Here is a 12,501-nt window from a genome sequence, read left to right as displayed (position 1 = left end):
CCTAAGAAAAAGTACTTCCAGTACTGTGTTGAATAAAAGTGGTGAGAGTGGGTATCCTTGTCTTGTTTCTGATCTTAGAGGAAAAGCTTTCAGTTTTTTACCATTGAGTATGATGTTAGCTGTGTGCTTGTCATATATGGCCTTTATTATGTTGAGGTATGTTGCCTGTATACTTTGTTGAAAGTTTTTATCATAAATGGATATTGAACTCTGTCAAATGCTTTTTCTTGAGATGATCATATAATTTTTATTCTTCATTTTGTTAATGTGGTGTATCACACTGATTTGCAAATGTTGAACCATTTTTACATCCTTATAATAAATTCCACTTGATCGTGGTATATGATTTTTTAAATACATTGCTGAATTTGGCTTGCTAATACTTTGTTGAGGATTTTTACATCTATGTTCATCAAGGATATTAGCCTATAATTTTCTTTTCTTGTGTCCTTGTCTGGTTTTGGTATCAGGGTAATGCTGGCCTTGTAAAATGAGTTTGGAAGAGTTCTGTCCTCTTCTGGTTTTTGGAAGAGTTTGAGAAGAATTGGATTAATTCCTCTTTGAACAGTTGGTAGAATTCACTAGTGAAGCCATCTAGTCCTGGACTTTTTTTGTTGGGAGGTTTTTGATTACTTATTCAATCTCCTTACTAGTTTGGTCTGTTCAGATTTTCTGTTTTTTCAGATTCAGTCTGGAAGGTTGAATTTATCCATTTCTTGTAGGTTGTCCAGTTTCTTGGCATATATTATTCATAGTAGTCTCTCATCCTTTGTGTTTCTGTGGTATCAGTTGTAAGGTACCCTCTCTGAGTTCTGATTTAATTTTTTTGAGTACTCTCTTTTTCTTGTGAGTCTAGCTAATGGTTTGTCAGTTTCATTTATCTTTTCAAAGAACCATCTCTTGCTTTTTAAAAAAAGATTTTATTTATTTATTTGAAAGGGAGATAGAGAGTGTGAGAGAGAGAGCATGAACAGGGGGAGGGGCAGAGGGAGAAGCAGACTGCCTGCTGAGCAGGGAACTTGATGTGGGGCTCCATCCTGGAACTCTGGGATCATGACCTGAGCCAAACGCAAAGGTTTAGCCAACTGAGCCTCCCAGGCGCCCCATCTCTTGGTTTCATTGATCTTTTGTATTGTATTTTTAGTCTTTATTTTGCTTATTTCCCCTCTAATCTTTGTTATTGCCTTCCTTCTACTAATTTTATTCTTTCTATAGTTTCTTGAGGTGTAGTTAGGTTGTTTATTTGAGACTTTTCTTATTTTCCTGAGATAGGCATTTATCACTGTGAACTTCCCTCTTAGAACCGTTTTTGCTGTATGCTCCAAGTTTTGTTATGGTATATTTCCATTTGTCTTAAGGTATTGTTTATTCTCTTTTGATTTCTTCATTGACTCATTGGTTGTTCAGTAGGCTTTTTTCTTTTTGCTGGGACTGGCTGAGGCTGAGGTCTGTATGGCACCTGACAGCAGTGAGATGGGAAGGAGAAACAGATCTTATGACTAGAGCTATGATCACATTTCATCTGCTACTCAGAGTATAAGTTCCAACTCTTGTGATAAAATATGTAGGGTATTTTCCTCTGAAGCATTGGTGGAGCTTACTTAAATCTTTTATATTCCCCGCAAACACCAGTAGCACAGGATTGCCATGAAAAATGCGTTGGTATAGCAGTGTAAAGGGCAGTAAGCAGGTTAATCTCTATCTGGCAGAGGAGAAAAAAAACGTATGGACAGGAAGCCAATGTAAACTAGGTCATGTTAGACGGAAGCCTCCAGAGATCATCCCCCTCCCCATCTCCACCAGCCTTATTCCCCTTACGATGACTTGGAGTAGGGTTAACAATGTGGCAGGAAGGAGGGTTAAGGGGTGGTGCAAGTCTTTAATTTCACTTGTAGTACAGGAGAGAAATTTTCTTGACATGTAGTTGAAATTTGTCATCACAAATTTTTCCATGCGTGTAGTAGTTAGATTCTATGAAATCATTTTTGTTTTTGATGAATAAAATGGGGGGAATTTCTAAAGTACAATTTATATGTTTGTGAATGAAACAAAAGTTTACAACATTAGTAAGTTACCCAGTGGTATATAATAGTTTAAATGATGTTTTATTTTGCATTGGGTCAAGAGTTTCTTAAGAGTTTTCTTATTTTTATCAATGAATTATTTTAGTATATGTGCTGCCAAAGCAGGCCCTCAATGAATTATTTTATGACTAACTGTTAAATTTTGCTCTAGATTGTATTATCCCAGGGGAGCTATAACTTACTTGATGTTTCCTATCCTGGCCCTCTTCACTAGTCCCCTTTTTCTGTTCATTCCCCCTTTTACAACCTGCTGGTAATAAGTAGAATCACATACTCCTGTGAAACTACTCTGTATCAAGCTTACACAGAAGGGTCCAGATTGTGTTTTCGAAACTAGTGGATTCAGTAAAGTATGCTTGTTGTTTCACAGATGTGTGACTCCTTGAATAGCCTTGATTAACAATCAGAGATAGTCTTAAGTTTTAATATTGTCTGTTAGGTTGGAACCCAAAGGTTAGCTTTGTTTTATAGATTCTATGATTCTAAGATCTTAAATGGTTTTTCCTTAGAAAGCAATAATGACTATTGCTTTTATTCATAGACTTTTTAAAAATTAATATTCCAAGTATTGTGCAAAGAACTTATCTTCTAAATCATTTGACTGTGAGTGCCTACATTACCCTCTCTTTAAAATACACTTTCAGTGTATATTTCCTACAAGCAGGGATGTTCTCTTATTTAACATCAATAAAACCATTAAAATCAGGAAGTTAACATGGATATGTTACTAATCTTTAGATCTCATTCGAGTGTCTGGCTTTCCATTTGACTCATTGTTTTTATAATTTCCTTCTATCTGCTGAAATTTATTTCTTTTCTTTTTTAAAAAGATATATCTATTTATTTTAGAGAGAGTGCATGTGCAGTGGGGAGGGGCCGAGGGAGAGGGAGAGAAGGTCTTAAGCAGACTCCATTCTGAATGTGGAGCCTGACGTGGGGCTCGATTTCACAACCCTGAGATCATGACCTGAGCCAAAACGAAGAGTGGGACGCTCACCCCACTGTGCCACGCAGGTGCCCGTATCTGCTAAAATTTCTAATCTGATTATATATGTGTTCACTTTTCCGCTAAGTCCTTTAACATATTGACCATGGTTATTTTAAAGTTATTAGCTGATAATTTAAACATTTGGGTCTGGTTCTTTTGATTAAACAATCTCTTGACAATGGTGTTGCTGTTTTGTATGTTTCATAATTTCTTTTTATTGAACTCTGGGCATTGCTTGTAAAAGAACAGGAGAGAATGAGGTAACTAGTATCTACAACTGAAAATTAACATTTTTCTGTCAGGCCATTAGTGAGTGGGGTGGACTTTAATTCAGCCTACTCTGTAGTTAAACTGGGTTTGGGTTTTGTTGTAGCTCTAGGTACCTTAGTTCAGCACAGACTACTAACTCCTGCTACCTTGTGCATTAGTACAGGGCACGGAGTGCCAGAGGGTTTTTCTCCATCTTCGTCTTCCATCCTCAATCCAGTATGCCTGTGCTACAGAGGGGGTCTCTCTTTGCCTTTGCTTATAATTCCACATGAGGCTTGTGGTGGGACGGGGATGACAGGGGCAACTCTTCAATATTCTTGGTTTAGCCAGAATTGTACACAGGCCCTGTATGCCTGAGGCTCAGGTGTGAGACTTTCTCAATGTCCCTTTGCCTCTTCCCAGTGGGAGGCAAACTCTGCCCTGTGTAAGTGGGAGTTTGGGGTTGGCAGCAAGTTTCTTACTCTTCCTCCGAATGGTAGCAGATCTCTGCTTGCTGTCATTTCAGAACCTGGGCCTACTCTCTACCTCCCGGAAGCCCATGCTTTGTCTTCTACCCTTTCCTAGCAGTGGTAGACTTCTACCTAAGAGTGGGATGGTAGAGTGAGGCAAGGGTGAGAGGAGGGGGAGTGAGTTCTGTCCTTTCCAGCATCAGATGCTTTTCTTAGAAGGGATGGAAGAGTTTCCTGCACCTCTCCCACTGTCAGGTTTTGCTTTTCTAAGAGAAGCTTCTGAGAAGCAAGTGGGTTTTGTTCTCTGTACCATTTTCAGGGCTCTCTTGTGTCTCTTCCCTGCCGTGCCCCTGCTTTTTCTTATAAGTGCCCACTGAGGCCTGTGGAGGAATGTTGGTGAGTGTGGATTCTTGTTTGTATCTGGGATTCCCGGGAGTTCTACACTCAATGGTCACCAGCACTTGGCCTTTGAATTTGTTAACATTTCAATTATTTACTTCTTGCCTACTTTTAGGGCACCTACGTCTTCTTCCCATACTCAGTTTGTCTCTCATTAGAGAGGCTTGTCACCCATTGGAGCTGTCAGTTCATCTATTTGAGAGAGCGATCTCAACTTTCTGACATAATGCTTTTTCTTTTAGGGTAGGAGTGAGGTTCTCTTACAGCTTGAGTCTGTTCTAGATTTCTCCTTTTCTGTTCTTGTAGCTACCTTCTCCAACAGTGAAGAACCAGGCTCACATTATCTTTAATGTGTAGATTCATTTGACCACCCCCCCCCCCATGTGTAACTAACCTCTGATCACTGCCGCCATCCCCTGCCGCTCACGGACACCGTCTTACTCCACTTGGGCTGATATCCCATACTAGGCCCTTGAAGTGTCTGGATGCTCCTCTAAGCCTTACACTTAATCTCACCCCTGGGTCCCCTCCTTTTCCCACTCAGGTCCCAGCACCCTGTCCTAGACTCTCCTCCTGTGGGGGTACACTCACAACTCCGCTTGGGCTTTGACTCCCCACTCTGGGCCACCTCATGTGGACGCCCTCCTCACCCCTCCTGGGCTCCAGTATGCACACCAGGCCACCCCTCCATCCTAGACTTTGCTCTGGCCCACGTAATGGCTGTAGGACTGATTTGTGTGAGAAGGGAAGGAGAAAGAGGAAGGCTCATGTGCTTCTATAAAAAAACACTGAGTTTCTGAGTTAGTAAACATCCTTTAGTGTAAATAAACTATAAATATATTTTAACCATCTGTATTTTGTCTTTCTAACAGGTTATGAAGTTCATGGGATGGAAAAAATACCAGAAGAAGGACCAGCGCTTATAATTTTTTATCATGGAGCTATTCCTATAGATTTTTACTACTTCATGGCTAAAATTTTTATCCATAAAGGCAGAACTTGCCGTGTAGTAGCTGATCACTTTGTCTTTAAAATTCCAGGTAAACTTTGACTGTGGATAGTGATATAAAAATGTTTAATTAACATGATCAAATTATGTTAAATTTTGTGTCCTTGAGCTCTCTAGTATCATTTGGAAAAGATTTTTGCCTTTTTAGGGTAACACACTTAGCTCTAATTTGTGAGTATCTAATTATGCTATTTAGCTAATATATCTAAATATAAAAATATTATGGTCAAAAGTGTTATCTAAATTTTTTCTTTATTAACAGGTATTTAGTCATTATTTTTCTAAGTTAAATGCTGAACTTCCACTTTAAAAAAATAAGTTGTAACTTTTGCCACATAATTAATTTATATTTTGGTATAGAAGGTAGTTGATTTTTCAGATGATGAATTTTTCAATGAGATATTGATTTTTGGAGTTCAACTTCATAGTAGTTAAAGTTTGATTACTATCAGTATTATAGCAAATCAGAATTATTTAAAAAAATGAGCCAAGATATATTTTGTCTTCATATAATAATATTGCTTCAGAAATCCTATCTTAAAGAGTCTATATGTCTTTATTATACTTGACTTGCCTGCTAGACTTACAGCTCTTAAAATTAAGTGCTCTATTCTTCCTAATCTGTTCATAAGGCTTTATACCTTTTTAAAAAGATTAATTAAACAAGTGGTTTCAAACAGAGTTTTTAAAAAGCCATTCTAAAATAAACTCGTTGGTAATAAATCTCATTTTCTTTTGTCCATGAATCACCAGAAATAAGCCAAATAAGCCAACAAGCTTATAGTATGTCCTCTAGAATAATAAAAGCCAAAGCCACCCATCAGCAAGAGAGACAAAAATCAAGCAGTGAATTAAATAGCAGTTTAGTCAGTGCCTTTCATAGACATGGTTAATGTTTTGGGTATCTTTGTGTCTGTATAAACTAAATTGGCTAGAAAAGGTTTTTCTTTAGAAAGCAGTATGATCACTTATAATCATAATCTTACCACCTGAACATAACCAGTTATCGTTTTTATTTATTATACTTCATTTTTAATTTGCATATTTTTTACATGTTATGCAAACTCTTTTGTGTTCTTTTTTAAAAAAATGTAATGTTAGCATTAACATTTTACCATGCTTTATAAAGAATAATTTTAATATGGCTAAAATATTTACTTAACTAGTTTTCTCTTACAGATTATTAGGTTGCTTCCATTCTTTTCTTTTTATACATAATATAATGTGAGTATTTTTATTTAGCTTTTAAAAAGATTTCCCCTTTATGATCTTGTAATTTATGAAACCTATTATGAAAATGCATCCAGTTAAATCAATGAGCTTTTAATGTAATATGGGGTGAATATTATTTCAGTCTTTATAATATTTATAATCTTTCTTCAATTCCTTAAACCTATGAGAAGTTTGGTTAGTCTGCACAGTTTTCACTACTCTTATTTTCCATTCTCAAGAATAATGTATTACACTAACATTAGTCCTCCAAAGTTCCAGTTTAGGATTTGGTTAAAATAGTTAATTACTGATAGGATTATTTCTTTCATCCATAAATAGTTGTGCTTTGAAAAACTGTATAATATTAAGACCTGGAATTGGCTGTTACTGAATTAAATACTCACTTTATTAAAAACTCTTAATGATTTTGCTATTATTATTGATTTAAAAAATTTACTTGTGGGATTAACATCATCTAACTTTTAATTTCAACAGATTTGGTTATGGCTTGCCAATTTTGGTAGGGCTAAGTATAGTCAGATTTACATTCTCTTGAGTGATTCTTTTTCTTATGGGGTTAAAGGAAGATTAGATTTGTGATTGCTGATGGGATATCATTTCTGATTGCTCTAATAAATACTGTAGACAGTGTTTGGCCCTGAGACGCAGTGGAAGGAGCTTTGGACTAAACATACCTGGACTGGAATCTCTGCCCTGCCATTTGCTAGGTGTGTGACTTTGAGCAAGATACTTACCCCTGAGCCAAATTTCTTTGTCTGTAAAATGGGGATCAGAATCCCTGTTTTCCAAGGTTTTTGTGAGTTTTAATTCAGAGTTTGAATATGTACTGTAACCCGAGTAGTAGGTGATCACTGAGGAGATGATCAATAAGAGGTGGTCAATGAGACATAGCTATTACTTTACCAGCAGTATTAATCTTATGTAAACCTTAGGAGTTCTTGTTGATTTAAAAAAAAGTAAGAAAAGGAGTTTACTGCTTTACGTATAGATACCTATTTATGTAGGTTGTAAGGATTTTTGTCTTGAATTGGACAAGAAGTACTTAAGATATATCTTCATGCTAATGTTTCTTACAGGGTTTAGTTTATTACTTGATGTATTTTGTGCTCTACATGGACCAAGAGAAAAATGTGTTGAAATTCTGAGGAGTGGTCACTTGTTAGCTATTTCACCAGGTGGAGTTCGAGAAGCCCTAATTAGTGATGAAACCTACAACATCATTTGGGGTAATCGTAAAGGCTTCGCTCAGGTTGCAATTGATGCAAAAGTGGTGAGTTGTATAAAACTAATTATTAAAGTAAAGCTAGGTTGAATTTTAAATAAATGCTTACGTAGTGGGCCAGAATATATAAGAATTTAGATACTTTCATTGCACTACTTAAAAATTAGTGTACATAACTCTTTGTAAGGTTAATGATAGAGAAATATTCTTTGTGCTTGGGACATCATCTTTAAAAAAATCAATCTGGAAATTTGGCAAATATCCATCCAAGTTTTATTTTACATTTCAAAATCCAGCTTCTTTTAATTAGATTTGTAAAATTTTTTGCATTCCTTCAGTTACACCTTTTTCAAAAGTATAATCATTTCAGTTCTATGTATTTTAAGCCTTTGGTATGATTGAGTTGGCATATTTCAGTGATGGTTGTTGGTTGGTTTCATTGCAATGCTTTTATCTGTGACCAATTTGTAAAATAATAGGACTTGCATAATATGTAACTCCTATTATTTTTTATCAGCAAAAGTGATCAGCTATCTGATAGTATGAATAAAGATGAGAAATAGATATTAGTGTACTTTAGATCTTTTAAAAAGATTTTATAAAAGAATTAGGAAAATTAAGTGTTCCTCAGGGATCCATGGTAATTATTCTACTTCGTAGACTGGAGAATGTGAAAGCCATTTTGTCCTTTTCTTTTGCATTGGAAAGTAATTCTCAACTTTTTGGTCTCCATATTGTACTTTATCCTATAAAACATTTATTACTTATGGAATGTTTCTTCTTTGTTTTCTGTTTTCATTTTAGATTGTCTGTCAGAAAAAGAAATGGTAATACCTTTGACAGGATGGTGTTCTTTTTCTAGGCCAATTAGTTAGAGACTGTTGCCAATACTTTCATTCTCAGTTTTTTTTGTGTACTCATTGCTGCTACATAGAGATCAGTATGCACCCTTAGCTTGCCTGTTCATCTTGCAAATACAGGATTAAAAGGGAAGAGTTTATGGATGTCTCATTCTAACCCAAGACCAGTATTTGGAGAAAACCAGAAATTTTCTTTTTTTAAACTGCAGAGTTAAAATAAAATGTGTTGAGCTTTATTCTGTCCTGTACACATGTACATGTAACTACTAGAATTTATTGCTGTAGTGCTTTAGTAATGTGATCCCAGAGTAAGAGTTAACGTACTTGCCCAAGTGTTTAATAAAAGGCAACATAAAAATTTAAACATTATTGTCCTACAGTAGATTATAAGCTCCCTAAGGACAAGATCATCCTTTATATTCTGAGTCCTTAGTACAATGACTAGCACTTAGTAGACTATTTGAATTAAATTGAATTGAATTGATTTTGACACAATATTAAGCACTACTAGAAAGGGACATTTGGAATTTAACTTTACATTAATAGTATTGTGATACAGAAAATTAATTCACAGCACATTTTATTTCCCAAAAAGTCTTAAGCACTGATGTATAAAACAAAATCTTAGAATATATGAAAAATATAAAGTACAAAAGGATATATGCACCATTGTAGAAAAATTAGGGGTAACGAAAGTAATGTTTATTAAAGCAGTGATAAACACTAAAACCCCAATCAAAGTAGTTTAATTTTCAAGTTTATATTTTGAAAGGATTATTTTATAAAGTTTTAGGATAAAAATGACAAAAATAGATTTGGAATTATATAAATTGATCATGATATTCTAATTTTTCATCCTTAACTTCACAGATTTAAGGAACATTGCCTGGAAGAAGGCTGGAAAGAAAGAAATTATAGAGAGAAAGGAACTATTTTTTTCAATCTTTGATAGAGTTTCTAGATAATTAAGATAATCTAGATAACTTAAGGTTTTTGTATGAAACTTGAGAACATTTTATAAACATCCTTTTGTAAGTTTAAAGCCAGGAATCTTTAACATTATTGATTTACAGATAGCATTGTACATTTGATAACTGTTGTACCACCCCAACTTTTGTAGTGCTTTTAAAGGCTTTCCGTCGGTATTCCTGTACATTAGTAGGTGACATATATAATTATTCCAATGTTACAGATGAGGAAACTCAGGCACAGAGAGATGAAGGGATGGAGGGATCGGGTCATACAGCAAGGCAGAAGCAGAGCAGAGCATACAGTTCAGGACCACAGGCAACTGGGGCTGTTGCCATCCTGACTTCATTTCACAGTGAGTCTGCTGACCTTGAGATTAGAGGGACCCTCCAGATACATGATGAAACTCTTTCAACCATATATGGAGATAGTTGTAAATGGTACAAGTGTTCCATCTGAGAAACTCCTTCATGGTCCTCACAGAATTATCATAAACTTCGAGTAAAAATTTAAGACTGTTGGTAGAATAACTACATTTAAATTGTGACATAGTAACAAATTAAATGAAAAAAATCTAGATTGTCAATGCAAGTTCACGCAATATTGGTAAAAAATGTTGAAGATTCATCTCAAAGTTACAGGCTTTCTAATATAATTTAAGTCACTCTTATTTTGTGAAATTCCTGAGAATTTCTAGGTAACTTCATATCTAAATAAGTTGGAAAAATTTTAGGCCATTTACTCAAGTTGAAAGACAACTGATGTAAAAAATAACATTTGTTCTAATAAAATTGTTTATATATATTCTATCACTCCATAAAATAACCTTTGAGATGGTATAATTAATATTATTCCCACTTTATGTATGAAGAGCCTGAGGCATAGACACGGTAAGTAACTTGCTCAGTGGTGCTCACTTATTTTTAGGGGCAAAGTTTAAACTCTAAGACCATATTAAACTAATTCCCCAAGAACAGTTTTAACAAAATACACATTCTCTTTCTCTGCAAATGTGTACACACACATACATGAGGAGACATATGTATACATGCAATCAATTTAATTCTAGGTTACTTATTCTAATACCTTGTATGCAAAAGGTGTACAAGGAAAGGAATGAATAATTGTACTACAGTATCAAGTTGTAATAAAGTATTGCTTATAGCCTTAAGACTGTTAGCTTGAATGCAAATTTAGAAACCATATGCCCAGACTATAGCCTGAAATACTGAGCCTGCTAGAGTCAGCATTTTCCTATATAGTAGGTTCTAGATACATCGAGCTTCTGGAGAGTAAGCTATTTAAAGGGTGGTATGTACCCTGAAGAGTCTTTATAAAGTGCATGCTTCAGTATGAACCTGGGGTTCATGCCAGTCAGTAGACATAAATCCAGAAGAAGACAAAGGGTGTATATATGAGCCAAAAAGTTTCGGTTCCTTTTTGGGCATTTTATGTTCTCAACTCTAAAGACATTTTATAACTCTTTAAAACATTAGGATGTCAGCAGTCACTATTTCACAAAACTAGTGGTAGTTTCCTAGATCATAATCTGAATTTTGTATAAAAGAGTCCGTGTACTTTGTTTTATGTTTTAGCTTTGGGAATTAACACCACGAAATTTTAAATTCTTCCGTCAGAGTGCCTTTCTTTACCTGACTTCTTTTTTCCCAACTGGTTTTAAGATTGCTGCTGCCTGTTTCCGACACTGTATTCAGAGAATCCAAACTACTTCACTATGTGCATTGTCTCTCTGTTCTGTGTCTTCATTCCTCCTTTAATTCATCCATCATACTTTGTTTTAGCACCAAGTCTGTTCCAGGCACTATTCCAGGTGCTGGGGATACAGCGGTAAACAAAACAATGTCTCTGCTGTTAGGGGTCTTCCTTCTGCTAAGGGGAGAAATACAGTAAATAAATGATCAGTAGTTCTATGTGAGGTAATAAGTTTTATGAAGAAAGCTATACCTGTAGTCCCTTTCCTTCGGTCCACCATATTTAATGTTTTCCACAGCTGAGTAAGAATGGCTTTTTAAATGTGAGCTTATTTAAATATCTCAAACCCTGTTCACTAAGGCAGGTAACTCTGTATTAGGCAAATACTGATGGTAGAATGTAAGTAGTGATACTCAGTTTTTTAAATTCTAAAACATCGTTTGATTCAGTGTATTTTGTATGCATTTTAAAAAGTTTTAATTCAATTTTTTATCTACTTCAGTTTTACCATGTTGGAACCTCCTTACATGATCCTTTGCTACTTTGTCATTGTTTTAGGACATTTAATTAAGGTCTCCATTTAGAAAATCATACTTAATCATAGATATTCATGGAATAATAAAAACCATGACCTTGTGAGCAGAAATCCTCTAATATTTGCTTTTCCTTTTTTCTGTTGTTTTTTGCAGTGAGTCTTATACTTTTCATTGATGTTCAACATTTTTAGATTTAATAATCTCACAAAAAAATAGTGTTTTGATAGTTCCATGACAACGTCTTGCCAAAACTTGTCATTTAAATTTATATAAATTTTCCCACAGAGGGAATATCAGCCTTGTAACTTTTTCTCCAGTGAGCATACTATTCAGTGGATCACTGAAATCAATTAATTTACCTCATTAATTTTGTTTAATGAAATTAATAATTACTGCAATCTTTATTTTGAGTTTCAAGAGTTTTTGTGGAAGGTTGGTAAATGAAATATTATATATTTTTTTATATATAATATATATATAATTTATATATATATATTATATATATATATAATATTATATATAAGTTTTTGTAGGAAAGTTGGTAAATGAAATATTATATATTACCACTAGAGGGTAGTGTTTCCAATTTTTGTTTTTACAAATGATAAATTTAGTCTGATAAATCACACTGGTGATAAAAGTATACCTTTATTTTAAAAATACCTCATTTTCATTATCTTGAATAGGCCCCCAAAAGTTTGCATTATTGACTCAATGGAGATATTGAATGGATCAATATATTTACTTTTTAATTCGAATTCTCTCTTTA

The 12,501-nt window shown here is 34.6% G+C and overlaps 1 protein-coding gene across 7 annotated transcripts in view; it reads left to right on the top strand.

Annotated features, from left to right (window-relative positions):
- The window catches only part of TMEM68 (transmembrane protein 68), a 44,898-nt gene that overhangs the window by 17,491 nt on the left and 14,906 nt on the right, over positions 1 to 12,501 (top strand). For 5 of the 7 annotated variants that reach the window (XM_026516465.3, XM_026516468.4, XM_026516466.3 and 2 more), the window contains 2 exons: positions 5,063 to 5,230; positions 7,509 to 7,702. In XM_026516465.3, the coding sequence (XP_026372250.1) occupies positions 5,063 to 5,230; positions 7,509 to 7,702 (362 nt within the window). Of the gene's footprint in view, positions 1 to 5,062; positions 5,231 to 7,508; positions 7,703 to 9,706; positions 12,164 to 12,501 lie in introns of those variants that run through there. The other 2 variants (XR_008957756.1, XM_044390385.3) reach the window with 2 other exon arrangements.

This window comes from Ursus arctos, unplaced genomic scaffold (assembly GCF_023065955.2).
Source record: "Ursus arctos isolate Adak ecotype North America unplaced genomic scaffold, UrsArc2.0 scaffold_6, whole genome shotgun sequence".
Lineage (NCBI taxonomy): Eukaryota > Metazoa > Chordata > Mammalia > Carnivora > Ursidae > Ursus > Ursus arctos.
The sequence above is the reverse complement of the archived record's forward strand: the minus strand, read 5'-3'. Positions and strand labels throughout refer to the sequence as shown.